This window comes from Scophthalmus maximus, chromosome 11, assembly GCF_022379125.1.
Source record: "Scophthalmus maximus strain ysfricsl-2021 chromosome 11, ASM2237912v1, whole genome shotgun sequence".
NCBI classification, from domain to species: Eukaryota; Metazoa; Chordata; class Actinopteri; order Pleuronectiformes; family Scophthalmidae; genus Scophthalmus; species Scophthalmus maximus.
The window spans coordinates 14,234,899-14,251,970 of record NC_061525.1 but is presented as its reverse complement, the minus strand read 5'-3'; the positions used below and the strand labels follow the sequence as shown (position 1 = coordinate 14,251,970).

The following is a 17,072-nucleotide window of genomic DNA, read 5'->3' as shown; positions in this document are numbered from 1 at the left end:
GCTGCCGTGCGACACCACTCTCCCAGGGTTCCGTCTCCTGTGTAGTCAGCCATCAAAGCCGAACCTCTCCCCTCCACCTCTGCCCTCGCTAAAAGCAGCAACTCCCTCTTCCTCTCATCTTCTGACACACTCTAAATCGAGAGGGACACTTTCCAGTCAAAGGCGTAAAGGGAGATGGGATACAGACACACTGACTGTGTGTCTCAGTCGGTTTTTTGTGCATGTGTTATCACAGAAACCATTGTCACATCGAGTCCACGTTGGGACTGACGCCGTCCTGACATACAGATGTGACAAAATGGGTCTTTACAACATGATGCCCCAGCGTCCTCCCATCTTTTGACTGGGATTCTTCTATTTTACATATCAAGCAGGTGTTCTTTGTGCAGTTGTGGCAATTAAGCCCATTCATTTATATCCTGCCACTATGGCTAAGTAAAAAAAAAAATACTGTATCTCTCCTAAGATGGCAAGGAGTGCGCCCCCTGTTGTTTGTCCTGGCTTCTTCATCTCTAATTATCACCCAAGAGAGTACAGAGATCTTTTCGCACTGACAAGCTGTCTGAGAAAGAAAGCGAACTGGCCAAGCAGATCGTTCATATGATCGAATCCGAAAATAGTTGAGCTTAATCATTTGTAAAAGGAAGGGACAGAACTATTATTCTATGGAAGGATTAAGACGACCTCGTGCTTCACAAACGCCCTCACGTCTCACACGAGGATCGATTAAAAACCTCTCAAAACAGAATTTCCAGGCTTTTCCTTTTTTTTTTTTAAACATGTCTTTTCCTTCACTCGCAGAATTCAGTCTGCTGCACCAAGTGGGTGTTGTGCTATGTTTGGAGGTGTGCAGTATATTGATTGTTCACCCACAGTCATTAAAGAGACAGCAGAACGTGGCCCTGGAACCTCTGGGACTGAGTAGGAGAAAAGAGAGCATACGTCCATATAAAACCCGTAGAGGATGCTTATGAAAGTGTGGCGGAGGAGGAATGTCAGCCTGAGAATGACGCGCTGTGCAAAACCACAGAGAGCAAGACCCATGTTGCTTGTCCTACCTCTACAGCTGGTGACACACACACAAGAACATGTGTGTGTGTGTGTGTGTGTGTGTGTGAGTGAGCAACTTGAGTGGGATCTGCATACCAAAGTAGGGGTTGTGTTTTTCCTGTGTGAAAATGCATGTGCAGTTTGAGTGTGTGCAGTATGGCTCAGATGTGCGTGGGTGGGCTGAGTGGGAACATTGGGAGACTGAAGATGCTCCAGCCTGTTTCTCATAAAGTGAACAAGACTGCCCGGGCAAATGAAGCAAACACTGCGTTATTATTTTGTGATCCGTACAGCCTTATTGCACGAAAAGGTAGGACATGTTTTGGAGAAACCTTCGACAGGTGCACACATCACTCTGCGGCGTAGGTGTCTGTGATTAATCACCTGACGATAGGACGAAAACATTCTTATAGATGATTACATGTAGGCTCTCAACTCAACGGTGTACAATAAAGTATTTGTAAATATTAATGATGCACAGTTTTATGTTATAAATTAATCATGAGATTTCTTGTGTAAGAGAGACACACGAGTGTCAAAACAATGTTTCCGCTCCATGGAAATTTGCTCTCATCACTTAACAGCCCTGTTAATGTTTCAGGAACAAGCATAAAAAATGAAAGATTCAATTTTTTATGCTGCTGTGTTGTAAAAAACGTAACTATACATACATTGTACTGTTTGAAACAAACATCCCGGACGTCTCTCACAAAAAAATCCTCAACTCGAATGAATGAAGTTTAAAACAGACATTTCACCGTACATTTAAGGTGGATTTATTAGTGTAAAGCCATGACTCTACAGCAAAGTTCAGCACGGTACTATTCAATTCGTTTTAAAGCATGACAGCTCTGCAAACTCTGACAACAGAATTTTAAACACAGGTCCAAAAACGCAAACAAGTCAAACCCAGCAACACAACAACGGAGCATATTGAACCAGTGTCTCATAAGTTTTAGCTGTACCAAATGCATCTGGGAAAAAAAAGTGTAATTACTGCATGCTTACTGTTGTGGAAGATCAGATTTATAGAAAATGCTGAAAAGAGAACCTACTCGTGATCAAAAAGAGAATCAAGGCAATTGCAATCTTAGAATCAATAGAACATACAGCATACAGCTACTTTTCTTTTGCTATTTCTGATGTTTTAATCGTTTTTGTAACGAGTCAAATAATGAATAATGGCCCAAGATACAAGCACATCAGAAAACAATGCAAAACGAGAAATAATTTAAGCCACGAATTACACAGAAGTCCAATGCTGATACATACTAGGTTTACACACAGATGGTATGGAATGATCCTTCCAAAATGAGCCCTGTTTAGAATTAAAGGACAGTCATTTTCACATTCACAGATCATCATCTAAAAACTAGCACACTACCAGAAGTTTCACAAGTACATACATGCAGTGAGTTGCAAATTCTGGGTCAAAGACATCCGCACCGATGAGACTGCTGGAGAAGCAGAGAAGGGGCGTTTAAGTTCACAAAACACACATAACACACCCTCAAAACTGTTCATTTCTCTACTGGTAATTTGTGCGGAAAAAGAAAAATGACTCCTGGGTGTTAAAAAGATGTGTCAGAAAGTCAGACCAGTCAGCAGAGGCCATTGGCCGCCCATCCCTCGCTACCTTGATCCCGCTCTTTCTCTTCATCCAGGCCAGGACACGGGGGTCACTGCTCTGGCACAGATGTGTCGTCGCTCTCTACTGCCCCCGATCCTCCTGTCGCTAAAATGAGAAAAAGGCAAGGCGTTAAAACACTGCAGATTCTGCGCACACTCTTGTGGTCAAGGTTAAACGCTGGGATACGTGGTCACAAACAGCAACGTTACTTGTGGGTGGATCTTTTGAAACACACAAAGACACTTATCGAAAACTTCATACCGAGCTGCTACTTAAGGATGAGTCATTTTTCAAGGAATCTTTCCTATTATACAACCACATTTAAGTAGAATCTACTTCCAAAGTTTTAAAGTGTCTTGAGATGCTGATAGCTTCCCTCGTGACGGCTGACATAACTGACTCAAAAACATACTTTTGCTGTGAAAAGGGGGTCCCCCCCAATGGGAGGTGCTATGGATGCTCGGTTCCAGTTCGACAGGTCCATTAATTCTGCCCAAACCCTCTGAAGCATACAGTACCTAAAGCACCTGGAACTATAAATACATCTCCTACATAAGCATGCAAGGCAGCCGGCAAATGGGTTAGGGAGAATCATTGACATAGATTCCTTGTCTCAACCACATCCCCAAAGAAAATGCTGCTGGACAATGTGACATTTGACGGCCCTTAGAACCTCCTCTCACCTCCGTTCTTGGTGGTTCAGGTTAAAACAATAACTATTTTGTGTTATCCTTGTTTGCATGAATGTTTGTAAAAGAAAAAAAAACGCAATCTACATGCAACCTGTGCTTTCAACGGAGAACACAGCGTGAGCATGTTTTCCATCTCTGCACACATAGAGGCAGATTCATTTAGAACCCCTTTGACAGAAGAATTAATTGAAAGATTCAATCAGCCTCTCCGTTGCTGGAGACTTTGTGAGGTAATTAAATGAGTCACTCAGTTTTATTGCATTAATCACACATGGTTTCAACCATAGTGGGCTCTAATCTGTGTATTTAATTATGTATCGCTTTCTAATAGTATCTTTTCGTTTAGTGTTTCTGCCTTATGCTCATGTGCTCGGCACTGAGTAAAGATCCGGCGCAGCATATATACAGTATATATATAGATATATATCTATATATATACATATAATTCAAAAACCGTCTGGGCTATAGACTCTTGGGTAGTCTAAAAGTTAAGCCCCTCCCTGAGACCAACCGTTCACTTATGTTATCAATTACCATTACATGTACACAATCTGCAATTCACTGCTAGATCTCACCTTGAACTCATATAACTATAAAAATATATTTTCTACTCCAACAAATACCTTGAATAAAGTCCACAACATAGACAAAATATCACTGTCACTGAAACATTCACCCAGGATTAATTCAACCATGGTATGATCTACTAGCCCCACACGAGTGCCTGATTGCTGTTCACCAAAGTTGAACTTTACACAATGCCACGCAAAGCAAATGTTTTATTCAAAATATAACATAATGAAAATGATACTTATTAAACAACAATAATGTAGTGTGTTTCACCACAACGGCAGAGGGGAATAATGCATTTAGGCGATTGGATGATCATTACATCATTGTTTGAATGTATCCTCTTTACCACATGCTGTCCGCAATCAGCGAATTGTCCTTGTCACAGCCCACAAGACCGCGTTTATGGTCAAATATGCCACTTATGCCCCCCATCACTTACCTTATGTCGCCTACTGTAGTTACAGCTGCTGATGGGAGCATCTTTTACCATCCTTATAGTCACTAGCCATAATACCTTCCTTAACGGCACTATGGGACCTGGTCTTATCCCTTGTTCTACACCACTGACCTGTGTCCCCCTGACCGCCGTTGAGCACATCCCGAGTGCTGCTCACCTCCTCGCCTTCTGCTTTGTCCTCGGGCTTCATCTTCTTGCGGGTCATGTGGCCACGGAAGCCGGCCTGGATCTTGGCGGCAGCCCTGTTGGCCTCTGGGTCATCCAGGGGGATGTCCATGATGTCCTCCTCTTCCTGGGGCCGACTGCACTCCTCCGGCTGAGAAGGACCACAATGCAGTGGTTTTTTTCCACAGTAAGACAAAATATCACAGGAGCATATGCAAATTCTTTCTTCCTTAAACACAGGTGGTGGAATCGCATCCTGAACAGATCAGGTACTTAATTTAATAAGTTAACTGTGTTTGCTACAACACTGTCGTTATGGCATCAAGGGATATATATTATATCTATTACATGACTTCAGTTGGCCTCTCATCAAGTCAATAACCAACAACGTCTAACAACAATAACATACCTGCTCGCCCCATCTCCTGTCTTTAAGAATACCCTGCTGGAAAAAAACATGCCAGAGACAAGACTGTATTGCAATGAATTGCTATGGTCCACTGTCAACTTTTGGCTGAAATGGATGACCCAGTGAAAAATGCAACAGAAGCAGCTCGTTCGGCGACTGACCGTGCGATATCCACTGTCCCACAGGAGAAATCATGGCTTGTCATAAAGTGGCAGAGGAGTAGCTCCACGGCTGTCGACAAGTTATGTAAACACCGATTCAAATTCTGTGGCAAACGCCTACCAGCTACACCCCGAGCTTCGCTCATGGAAACAGATTGACGTCTCACACAAAAGGCAGCTCACAGAACAAGCCCACTGTCGTCCCACTACCTTGGTGAGGCAGCGCAGCATGTCTCCAGTGAAAAGCCCCTCCAGTGTAGGAGTGTGGCCACCCACCTGTTCAACCAGCATTCATTGCCCTGTGTCTGACCGCTCGCTGAGCAGCCACTATCCGGCTGGTTGGCAGCAGCAGAGTCCATCCCGGGGGGCTTATTTTTTTCATTGCCTCAAGGGCCGTCATACTTAATGTGACACAGACCGATTTGAAATATTCTGATGACTCACGTAATATTATTGATTCATGATGGAAAGAGCTTAAAATCTTTTTGGTTGTTTGTTTTTTTTTTAAAAAGGGGGGGGGCTTCATGTAGTCCCTTCACCTTAAAACAAATCTACCATTTGAGCATCATTGAACTAACAAGTGGACAAATATTAAAAGAAAATCTCCCTAAAAAGTTAAATCGGAAACTTTTACTTACATTATGACAGTCCATGTCTCTCTCTCAGAGATGACTTCAGTCTTCAGGTGAGCTGACTATAGTATCCCCTCAATATTTCTATGTGGACCAAGCAACGCTCTCTTTGAACGAGTCTCCCGTATAATACAGATGCCTCACTGGCTTTTACTAACAATCACTGTATGTTCATGAGCAACCTGCACACGCACAGAGAGGGAGAGAGAGAGAGAGAGAGAGAGAGAGAGGGAGAAAGAGGGAGGGAAGGAAAGAGAGACCTCCTACAAAGATGACAGCATGTGTTCCATCTTTTCAGTCTCATTAAGGTTGCTGACCTACTGTGTTCACATTACTGTTACAGACCTTAAAAAAAAAACCCCGCATGAACAAAGCATGACCTGAAGACTAGATCACTGTTTCAGTGATTTAAAGTTTTGAAACAAGTGAAATCAATGGAATTATTCAGTCTGGATATTGAGGAAGGAATATGCCTAGTGACTAGCGCATGAAATGAGCAACATCAATACTCCACAAGTTGCAGTGTTACAATAATAAACTCCATAAATAAAAGGAGAAAAAAAAAACAGATGACCAACATAGGAATACTATAGAAAAAGCCAGATGGTCATAAGACAATAATTGCTGAGTTTCGAATTCTACCAATAGTGTGAAATTTTAAAAAGCATCTTGGACTGTGTTACACTAGGAGGTGTTATAAATTTATTACGGCAGAGCAAGCTAACAGCCCTCTCCATCCCTCTGATCCCAGCTGGTATGGCCGCCCACACTCCTCTGCCAGCCTCAGAGACAAGACGGAGAGGGAGAGGAACAGATTCCATTTATCGGCGTTATTTCTCTTACATTAACGCTCTCCCGCCATTAACGCTCTCCCGCAAATCATTCAAACCGTATGTTGAGCCATCCCCACCACTAAGGCTGACATGCCTCATCGATCGATTCTCCTTTGTTCATTTGAAGGAATGATAACGACTGAGTAATCAGATTTACTGTGATCAATCATAACATTCTGCTCATATTAGTGTATACCACACAGTATTTAGACATCTGAGATAATTAGAGTATAGGGACATCATTGTGAGCACTTCAAAATAAAAAAATGTTAAAATAAAAAAAGACTTAGATACTTAGATATAGCAGTTAAGTCACTGTCAAATTAAATGGCCTATAAACTGTACTGTTTTGTTTCAGATTAAATAAATTCTGCTTGTAAGCAAGAGCAGACAAAACAGGACTTTATATAGAAATAAAAAAAACATGTTGTTTTACTGTTAACACAGTCAGTTGGGATCTGCTATTAAAGCTACATTACTGATACAGATGGCGCATAGCAACTATCAGCATCATTAATTCCATGACAACACTAAGAGAGAGCAGGATGGTGAGGGGTTACCACGGCAACATTCCCTTCCTACACTCCCTCCCTGAGTGTTTTGAGAACTGTCGGTCCGGACAAATCAGACGGAGCCAACTGTGGCAGCAGTAAAAATGTTAAAGGCCTAATTCACAAGACAAATTGTTCAGTCTGTTTTTTTTTTTATGATGACAGATTACTGTATCGAGTGTCAATCTGTGGTGGCTCCCGAGGAGACAGTGGATCTGGCAGTAACAAAGCAACTGAATTACAGTTTCATGAGCATTCGGCAGAGCAAAAGGCCTCAAACAGCATAAAAAAAACTTTGAACATCATCGAGGGGGTCGTAATCTAATTCGTCTTCGCTGAGAAATTATAGTTTCTTTCCCAAAGTTCAAGAGCAACTATTTTGGATATTTTCTATCACCTACCCCTAGAGAGCCCAGGGGAGTAGGAAAGGGTCGCTGTTGATTCGTCCTTGAAGGGTATATTTATATAGGTTACTTCAGACAAGAATGGGACCAGAGCAGGCTGTAGCCTAACTTAATACACCTCTGTGTAACGGCTGTATGAACATTTATCCTCAGCCTGCCGATAAAAAGTGGATTATATTCAAATCAATCAAATTATATACATACTTTAAACATCTCAAACTTTACCTGGACAGTACTCTTGTTCTCCTCAGGCTCTGTGGTGTCCTTTTGAGACCCAAGTGGTATTTCTTCTCCTTGGTGATCAGCAGCTGTCCCATCTGAGATGTGGGTGACGCCAATGCTCTCCTCTTCGCACATTGCATCACTCGTCTCTTCTACCTCAGAATGAATATTTTCTTCCTCTCGGACGTTCTCTGCTCCCTTCGACGTGATGTGACGTGTCTCTTTTTCGTCCACTCTATCCTCTGGCTGTGCCTCTACAAGTGTTCCTTGACTCTCCTCTGATGGATGTTGAGCACTTGCTCCTAAAGTCTCACTCTCCCCCTCCACCGCGGCTGCATTTGACGGGGTTACCTGTGTTGAATGATGTTCTGCACCACCGTCATGAATGTCTTCGTCCTCCATCTCACTATAACCTTCTGTGTGTATTTCCTCTTTGTCTCCTCCAACTGTGTCTGTCATCTCATCGTCTGTCTCTTTCTCAAAATCCTCACTCTGGTGAAATTCGCCTTCTCTCGTATTCTTGCCTTCAATCGCATGATCGGTTTCATCCTGTGGTTCCTTTGTGTCTGCTTCGGTGGTGGGCTGATTAGATGAGCTGATGTGTCTAACACCTTCTTCCGTCTCATCATCATCATCGTCATCATCATCATCATTGTCAATTAAATTAGAGTAATATGTGGTCACCTTTTCCTCAGACGCCTCAAGCTGACTTTCCATTCCCTCCCTTCCAGATGTTAATTTTTTTCCAACTCCCTCTGTTTCGGGTTCATCTTCGTGTTGTGTACCTGGTATATTTTGGTCTACTGCCACTGCAGTAACCTCCTTGGGCTCTTCGTCCTGTTGCATTTCTAATACCCTAGTCTGTAATACCTCCACTGATCCCTCTTTCTCTGCCTGTTTCTCCCCAACCTCAGTAAATTGCTGAGCGTCTGGAACATCTTCAAAGCTAATCTCAACCAACAAATCCTCCTTTGGTATGGTATCACTATCTAAAGCATCCTCAACATGAGCTAAACTTTCATGTGTTTCCCCAGAAGGAGCTCTCGTCTCTGTTTCTTCCTCCTCCTTTGTTCCTGCTGCTTCTTGATGGTTACCCTCGGGGCTCTCAAAGTGAGACAGTGATGATTGTACACGGGTTTCCTCAGGTTTAGGATTCAGGGATTCCTCTTCAACAGAGTGTGTATCGTTTTCAGCAGTGGCCCTTTCCATCGTCATCTCTGTTCCTTCAAGCACTGTAGCACAAATGTCCACATCAGCCAGCCCCGGACGCAGAAAGACCCCTACTGGTTCTTCACCTTCAGTATTTTCCTCTCCTTCTGAGTCTACAATCTCCTTATCTAAAACTGCAGTCTCTTGTTCATCACCTGGTCCGTATTCTTCCATTCCTAACTCCTGAGCACATACGTCCACATTAGCAACACCACTGAGTAACAAGTCAGTGGACGCAGACCGGGGTACATCTTGGTCTGGAGCAGAGGTGATATCTTTTTCATTAGCTTCACTGACAGCTTTATCAAGAGTATATATTGTTGGTTCTTTCTCCTCCTCAGTCCTGCTCTGTTCCTTTGACTGTACATCTGTGGTGGGGGGCCTGTTGATTGATTCCTCTTCTGAAAGCCCCTGTTCCATTGAAATGTAATTTTTCTCTGTATTGTCTTGTTTTTCTTCTTCTTCTTCTTCTGAACCTTCAGTCACATCCACCTCTTTTGAGACATGAGGCTGTGCAGTGGGAAGCTCTGCGGCTTCAGCTGATTGACTTGATTCATTTGCAGTGTTGGACTCGTATGAATTTTCTCTAAAAAGTACCAAGACTTCAAATGAGAAATGTGCAGTATGATATGGGAACATTTTTTTACGTGATAATTTAGGTGACGCTTCTCTGGAACATGTCACTGTGCAGGTGGCAGCTGCTGGATCAAGCCTGCTTTTTCTGATCTGTCCCTCACGACACTGCAAACCTAACAGTGCTTTTAATATTGAGCTGATGCAACATGCCAGTTCTGGGTCTATAATCCACCAATGTGCCGACAATTATATACACCTCTCTGAAACACTGACGCATGAAATTGGACCACACAACGATAAATATTAGTGAATTAGTATAGACAACCGAATTTGCTGAAAAACATGTTCTTAACAAACCTCACACCAAATGAGTCCTGCTGTAAACATTTTATTAATAGACATTAAAAGTTGTACTCTCATCTCTACTTGTCACTATTCTTTCCCTCGTGTTGATCCTCTCCCTCTCCTGTTGATCCTCCTGGCTGTTGAAAGCACATAAGGTGAGACTCACTTGGATATTGCGATCTCTGTTGCAGTCTCATTTTCAGGGCCAGCCTGTTGGGATGAAAACAACAACAACAACAACAACACAGGTGCTTTGGTAAAAAGGGACTCACTGACAAATAGAATACCTGAAAGTAAAGAGGCTTATGCACTATAGGTTGATGTCGTACCCCAGAAGTGAATGCATTGTTGTTGTAGAATCTATCTTCCAGTTTAGCAGCCCACTCAGAAGGGTCCACGTCACTCTCTACAAGGAAAATAACAAAGAATAAACAACTGGACATATGAATATAATGTGAAAGCAGTTAATGGCATTTGACTCATTCAATGCATATGAAGTTGGAGTTACCTTCTCTTTGCGTGAGAAGAGCCTTGAAGTACTCTGCAGCAAATTTCGGGATGTCTTCAGGCTGGTCTCGCATGACTTCTCTGGCCAGTCCTTCCAGGATTGTACCAAATCCTCGCGGGACCCGCAGGTGAGTGTTGGAGAAAGGCACTGCCATTTCACAGGCTGCTGTACTTGGGACGTTTTTCCTCGGCAGCGTATACAATACGTAGCGTAAGAAGGTTGAGAGAAGCTAACGTTGGCTGGGGATTTTGTAAAAAATATAACTGTAACCAAGTTATATGTGATGACAATAAAACACCACTCAGTTGGAGATTCTGTGTATCAACGATTATAAGTATATATTTATCTATATCATTTCGTTCCGGTTTTGCCAGGTGTCGTCTCGACTCCTGTCCTGGTGGCTGACGTTACTGTGTGAGGTCAAACCGCCCATCAAAGGAGGCTCGACACAGCTTCCATTGGTGAACCAACCACAACAAACAGTCAGAAATAAGTCCAGTGCTGTTGTCAGGTAGAATTCTTAATCTCTAACATCGGGAAAAAAACAAAACAAAAACAAAAGTGAAGGGAGTCGCATGTGGCATAGTCTGCCTCCGCTAACGTGTGTAATTCAACACCCATTCGCTATCCAGGCACCACACACAACGTGAACTGCTTAAACACACATTCAGTGACATTTAGAAAGTGTGTACATGGGTGTTATTACTTACACCTGCGGCCTGAGATGATCTGCAACTCCCGCACACCGTCACTTTTAAAAACGCTGTATGGCTGGCGGTTCGTTGATAACGGTTCCTAGGCAACGACTCAAACTACGGATACTGACAAAGCTCAAATTTGACAAAACTCACAAGACGTAATCTTTTATTGTACACAATTGCATGTCCATTATTCACACAGCACACACACAAAGCAAACAATATGATGAGTACAAGTAAAAAAAGAAACATTTGAAATATGGCGTCAGATGACTATCTTTAATATTCACGGGTTTGCAGTAAAATAAAAGTGTCCCGTGGGTATTTTGAATGCATTGTATCCATCACTTTGTGATTTCGAACGATCATTTGTGTCATTAATATGACTTGTTTGATATACCCGTTCTTGTGAAGTAGACAGCATGTTCTGTTTTTTAAGTTGCAATGTCAACTTTTTGATCGATTCACTGGCGATCGACTAGTCGAGCCTTAACTCCGTGGCTAGAGAAGAGTTTTTGAGCTCACAACTAAAGTGAGAAAGAGCAAACCGAGACGCCACCGCTGTGACACTGAGTCCTGTGATCCATCACAACGTGTATTCGCTCATCGCAACAGTTTTTCTTCCCCATAACACAATTTTTCGCCGCCCAAGCCTCTGTATCCACTCACTTCCGGGTTCCTGCGCTAAACCACGCTAATCTCATATTACATTTACATCATGACGCCATGTAGAAAAAGACACAGGACGTTTACTAGCATGTACAGCAACACCTGGCGTGTTTTGCTCCTCTCCCTCTCTCCTCAAGCATATGTGATGACTGCGTATTCCGAGTTGGTGCTCATCTTGCGACTGACCTCCCTCGGCAGCATGACGTGAAGCCTGTCAGCTGATCGTGACGCCTGCAGCTGAGACCTCGAATCATCTCCCCACCACTGGAGGTAAAAGCGACGAAAAAGTCATGAAACGAGGGGAAAAAAAAGCAAGACACGTTCTTTTGAGTTTGATGAAAGTGTCGCTGGTAGTTAAAGATAAACGTGGTTTAAAGTGTTTAAAAAGGGACACGAACACGTGTATGGTAAGCTACTACTTGTTTCTAAGTTATTTGTTGTAAGATTTGCATAGAAACCTGTAACATTTGTGTTGTAAAATGACAAAATCTAATTCAATACCTCTGCCGTAAATCCTACCTTCATTAGGGCTATGTTCAGGTTTTATTTACACAGTTAAAAAAAAATGGTATGATTCAATGGTATGGTTATTTTGGAAACCGTGCTGAGTGGGAGGATTCTTTTTGTGGTAACATTTCGAGAATAAAGTCTAAATGTCTAGAATAAAGTTGAAATACTACTTCGCGAATAAAGTCGAAAATTGTGACCCGGAAGCACTTTTCAGCCGCACCAAAACAACCGGATGTTGATGTTTTGCTAGCCGTTTTGCTAGCCAGTTTGCTAGCTAACGCTCGCTGCTAACCGCGTTGTTGCGATAAACGATTGAAGAAACGACGCGGGGCAGCGGGTGTTTTGCACATGAACGTCAACGTGTGTCCTGACAATATAGCGTTCAAGTGCAAACAACCGTTAGTTAATTTTGGGAGGCGTGCAGTTACCAAAGCTAGCGTAGCTTTGCTAACGTTAGTTAACGTGGACGTGTTGGAGCCAGCTGAAAGGTACCACAGCACGGACGTTTAGGGGCTCGACTTTATTGTCGACATTTCGACTTCATTCTCGAAATTTTGACTTAATTGGCGAAATGTTAAATAAAAAAAATTAAAACTTCATTAACAAAAAAGAAAGATCTTCCCCCTAATGCCTTGCCCTAAAACTCGTTCATATTCTGCAGTTAAGTCGAACATGGTTGACTAGAATAATTAAAATGGTTTCTGACAGTATGTCTGTTCATACAAAACCGTAACTATGAAGTGCGTGGAATCGTGCACGATTCCGATTAGCATAGTGTTAACATTATGATATAAAATGATAGACTCCACAATTTCTTGTTTGACTACCCCAAAGTGACTGATGCTCTCCATGTACTTATCCTTTGTTAACCTAGGCCTTAAGATGGGTATGAAGTATAGCCAATTAACGAATATATGCTGATATAGTCTTTGTCCTCACTGTGCCTATTTGCACACCCGGCAGTCAGCTATAGGCATTTACCAGGTTTTGATATATAATTTTGATCTATAGTATCAAAGACATGCTCAAATTGGAACAGGAGACAAAAATCTGTCCTGCCTCTTTGGAATTTAAGAAGATAAAAGTGACGAAAAAGTTGACCCTGAAGTCCCTCACCTCTTTCTGATCTCCAGGAGTCAAGTAGCCGACCTGAGTGAGCTCTGGTGTGCTGACGCCTCGGACAGTGATCATAATGTCAGCATATGGAACTTCAGTGTCACTGTCATTATCTGTGTCAAAGAAATTGTACAATATATCACCAATCGTCTGTCTTTGCATTGTAAACAGTGATTTTGGTCACTTTGGTAAAAATGTGTGCTGTTACTCCTCAGTGAGTTTATCTCACCTGGTGTTGGAATCCTCAGAGTCACTCTTTCACTTTGTGTTGACACTGACCCTGCGGAATATGAGTCAAAATGGCAGGACTGTATTTGAAGGATAAAAAAAATTCAATTTTTTAAAAACTATTTACCCATCACTGGTGAGAGGACGCCATGACACGGTAGTGGTGAGCTGCAATGGTAATAGATGAGAAAATTAACTCCTATTCTTGAAGGTTATTAAACACATTTCCCAAACAGTCATTTGTATATTGTACTCACCCTGTCCTGGACACAACAGGCTCCCCTGGAAGGTGTGACATTGTTAGTTTAATGATATAGAGGTAGAAACTTCATATGTTTTCCTCATTCAAAAAGTGATATTTTATCTTTGTTAATAACGTTATATTTTGTGATCACCTTTACCATTCCAGTTCTGTCTGTTCCGGTTCATACACAGGTATGCAGCCAGTGCCGCAAGCACCATGGCCACAGAAACAGTAACTGTTGCTAAAATCTTAATTCCAGTAAACTCTCCTGTTTACATAAAAAAAAAGTTTTTATTTAGATGCACGTAGTTATACAACAGACACACAGTCTTACATTATCTATGTTAATAAACTTTATATTCTGCACTGTTTCAAAGTGCAATCTCACCTCTACTTGAGTCTTTTGGCTTAGCAGGAAGAGATGCTGAGAAATATTAAACAAAGTATAACAATTAATGTGATCATTATTATTATATCAGATATTTTTCTTTTTTTTTATATTTTTACATAAAAGGTCCTTACCATTTTTTGTTCCAGTCTTTGTGGTAACTGTCCAGTGTGGGGCACTTGTTTGAACTGAAAGCAAAAACATTGAAATTAAATCTACTCCTGGCTCTGTATAACCAATGACAATATAACACTTATATTCATTTTCACATTTTGATATAATCTACCTTGAAGTTGAAGTAAAACAATACGCTCAGTCTTTTGTGGAAGCAGAGGGTCATCTGTGTCCTGTGTGTAGCAAGTGTAGCTTTTCTTGAGATCTTCGGTGGAAACATTGGACAGATAAAGTGATATTGTGCAAAAGCTGCTTTTGCTGAATATCCCATGACAGCCAGAGTTATCGGATGCTTTGCTCCAACAGCCACGAACAAATCCAGTGGAGCAATTGTAGGTGCAGTTTAATGTCAGAGAGTCTCCTAACACTACGGCCAAGGATTCCGTGGGTATCTTCATATTAACACAGCTCACAAAATCTGCAGAGGAAATTTTTACAGAAAACAATGTCAAAATGTAATGTACATAGATTTAACACACCTTTCTAACAATTTTGAATGAACTTTACCTTGTGTCAACCAAAAAAACAGCAATGTGAAGTGGATTGAGCTCATTGTTGCTAAAAATGTTTTGATTCTTGAAAGGGAAAAAAAGCAATCAATCTTGTGCTCTTGAGTCTGGAGTTTGGTGATGCTTGCACCTGCAGAGCAGTACTGCAATACCCAAACTTTGGGTAAGGCTGCAGGAAGTGGTTTATAACAGGATTTAGAAGTTTCCATTTATTGCACTTCCTGGAAAAATACATTTCAGTTGTAAGTTCAAAGGACTTAAGTATTTACTCCAAAATGATGATAAACCAATGACATACTAACATTTAGATTACCTAAATTTGGGTTCGCATTAATGCCACAAAGCATACGTTTAGTACCTGGCTTGAAGAAAAGATTCATGACAGTGTGGTTTGCACATGTATCTGCAGATGCACTACTGCAGCAGGATGCCTGGCATTCACTTTTTTTTTTTAAATCCTCAGCCTTTTAGGACAAAGGAGTCGGTTGTGAAAATGAATTCAGTATTAGACAAATTTAAATGATTCCAGAAATGTTACTGCTCTTTTTAATCTATTTTTGTTCTAACCTCTAAATGAATCACATAGGTTTCATGAATAATTGAAGCTCCACTAACAGGAACAATATCGTGGTTAGCTGTGGCACATACTTATGCATTATGAAGGTGGAAGGTACAGTTACAGAACATCATTGTGCCCCATCAGCGAGAGCAGCCTCCTGGGAATCACATTCCGTGCTCTTGTTTCAGTGTCAGTGACTGAGGGCCTCTCACTTTCATGCCTCTTTAACAATCAGTCACGTAGGCTCAGACCAGAAGCAGTTGTGAATGAAAATACACAAATGACTGAAACGGCGGACTCGATTGGAGATTCTGTGATAATGTGCTCATGTAAAGTAATTCATCTATTCTGTTTTTCAGCTTCATGGAGTTTTCTGCTGCTGACGCAGTCTGGACTTGCCTTAGGTAAGAGGAACGATTGTTACAAGTTATGTCGTTTTTTTTCTGCGCATATTTAACAAATCAAGACATGATAGAGTCCTTCAACCTTCCAAACATTAATTTATTTGTTTAAGAATCACCTGAGGGGAGTGCAGACCCCTCAGTCAGCAAAGAGACAGACCCTGATCAGTGCCCAGGAGGAAAATACATCGCCCACCAGTTTTGTTTAGAGTGTCCCTCGGGTCATTTGTAAGTCATCAGCAATCTTTGAAATTATTGACTTGTATACCTTTTAATGTGTGTATTAAGAAAATGTAAAGAGATATTATTTTTTGAGGAGTCTCGTGTAAGAATTTAAAATGAAATGTCAAAAAATGAAACATATTTAATCACTGCTTGTAACCTTTAACTGTTATATAATATATATGTGTTGTGTAGTTGTCCAGGCAATGTATCTGCGCCTCACAGATGTCCAGCAGGAACATTCAATCTCTACACAGGAAAAAGCAGTATCAGTGATTGCAAGGTAATAAACTACAATGAAAAAAAACCCTCATCATCAATCAAGTCAGTGCCTCCTAAACCTTTCCTTCTGCCATGCCCTCATCTGAAAGCCAAAGAGAGAGTGTATTTCACTTGTCCTTCTAGTAGTGAATCAGGTTGATAGACCTTTTTCGAGGCAGACATTTTGACTTGTCATAACAAGGACACCGCTCCAGTATTTATTTAGGTAATACTGACTTATACCTGTGTCCGACAGAATGCCAGCTTTGAAAAAAAAAAATATTTCCCATTAGTTTTAATAATTCCCCTCATCATATGAGTGTGTAACTGAAATACCTAAAATACTGAGCTTGACACTTTATGACAGGTATTGTTGTTGTCATTATGCTGCCCTCATTTGATATCCATGTGTTGCAGCCATGTTTTCCAGGTCTGATCAGTTCAGAGGACAGAGTGGACTGTAGGCTGTGTCCTGCAGGGTTTTCATGCGACCCAGACGATGGGACGCTCTTTTTTTGCCCCCCAGGACAACATTCTCCTGAGGGGGTCCCACAGTGTCTGACTTGCCCTGTAGACTCTGTATGCAATTCTGGATTCCCTCATAAGGTGACGATGGCAGCAGACTTTCCAAAAAAAGTTTTGTATCTGGTGAAGAAGTATTCTAAGCCCTGTGCTT

General features: G+C 41.6%; 3 protein-coding genes across 11 annotated transcripts in view; 1 reads left to right on the top strand and 2 right to left on the bottom strand.

Moving 5' to 3' along the window:
- Positions 1-1,810: 1,810 nt before the first annotated feature.
- On the bottom strand, positions 1,811-11,224 carry spa17 (sperm autoantigenic protein 17). Of its 8 annotated transcripts, none has more exons than XR_007031668.1 (8): positions 10,418-11,196; positions 10,239-10,315; positions 10,076-10,119; positions 7,783-9,574; positions 4,560-4,718; positions 2,687-2,785; positions 2,457-2,507; positions 1,811-2,368 (listed from the first exon to the last, which is right to left on the bottom strand). XR_007031668.1 is itself a non-coding variant. In XM_047335451.1 (7 exons), the coding sequence occupies exons 2-7, from the start codon at positions 10,569-10,571 to the stop codon at positions 2,730-2,732; spliced, it is 2,328 nt and encodes a 775-aa protein (XP_047191407.1). In that variant the 5' UTR covers positions 10,572-10,944; positions 11,128-11,224; the 3' UTR covers positions 1,811-2,729. The 8 variants fall into 8 exon arrangements, 4 of the variants coding, with proteins under 4 accessions (XP_047191407.1, XP_047191408.1, XP_047191409.1 ...); XR_007031666.1 differs by having other exon boundaries at positions 4,514-4,718; positions 10,418-11,133; XR_007031667.1 differs by having other exon boundaries at positions 1,811-2,507; positions 10,418-11,195.
- Positions 11,225-11,264: 40 nt separating this feature from the next.
- On the bottom strand, positions 11,265-15,117 carry LOC118298983. Of its 2 annotated transcripts, none has more exons than XM_035622260.2 (10): positions 14,952-15,117; positions 14,557-14,862; positions 14,405-14,458; positions 14,271-14,306; positions 14,034-14,150; positions 13,896-13,920; positions 13,766-13,806; positions 13,640-13,690; positions 13,411-13,523; positions 11,265-12,048 (listed from the first exon to the last, which is right to left on the bottom strand). In XM_035622260.2, exons 1-10 carry the CDS (start codon positions 14,995-14,997, stop codon positions 11,917-11,919), a joined length of 921 nt encoding a protein of 306 aa, XP_035478153.1. In that variant the 5' UTR covers positions 14,998-15,117; the 3' UTR covers positions 11,265-11,916. The 2 variants fall into 2 exon arrangements, with proteins under 2 accessions (XP_035478153.1, XP_035478154.1); XM_035622261.2 differs by having other exon boundaries at positions 14,040-14,150.
- The window catches only part of si:ch211-286b4.4, a 53,011-nt gene continuing 47,854 nt past the window's right edge, over positions 11,916-17,072 (top strand). Inside the window, exons 1-5 of the mRNA XM_047335450.1 lie at positions 11,916-12,054; positions 15,872-15,916; positions 16,027-16,141; positions 16,331-16,418; positions 16,814-17,002. The gene's annotated coding sequence lies outside the window, so the exon portion shown is untranslated. The remainder of the gene's footprint in view (positions 12,055-15,871; positions 15,917-16,026; positions 16,142-16,330; positions 16,419-16,813; positions 17,003-17,072) is intronic.

What these genes read in the sequence shown, in the direction of transcription:
- spa17 (XM_047335451.1), bottom strand. Translation starts at nt 10,571, where the DNA reads ATGGCAGTGCCTTTCTCCAACACTCACCTGCGGGTCCCGCGAGGATTT. An exon ending in ACAATGCATTCACTTCTGGG is followed by an intron (nt 10,120 to 10,238) that starts GTACGACATCAA and finishes TCATCCCAACAG; the next exon opens with GCTGGCCCTGAAAATGAGAC. An exon ending in CGGCGGTCAGGGGGACACAG is followed by an intron (nt 2,786 to 4,513) that starts GTCAGTGGTGTA and finishes TTCTCATTTTAG; the next exon opens with CGACAGGAGGATCGGGGGCA.
- LOC118298983 (XM_035622260.2), bottom strand. Translation starts at nt 14,997, where the DNA reads ATGAGCTCAATCCACTTCACATTGCTGTTTTTTTGGTTGACACAAG. An exon ending in GTTTTTTTGGTTGACACAAG is followed by an intron (nt 14,863 to 14,951) that starts GTAAAGTTCATT and finishes TTTCCTCTGCAG; the next exon opens with ATTTTGTGAGCTGTGTTAAT. An exon ending in ACAGAACTGGAATGGTAAAG is followed by an intron (nt 13,921 to 14,033) that starts GTGATCACAAAA and finishes CACACCTTCCAG; the next exon opens with GGGAGCCTGTTGTGTCCAGG.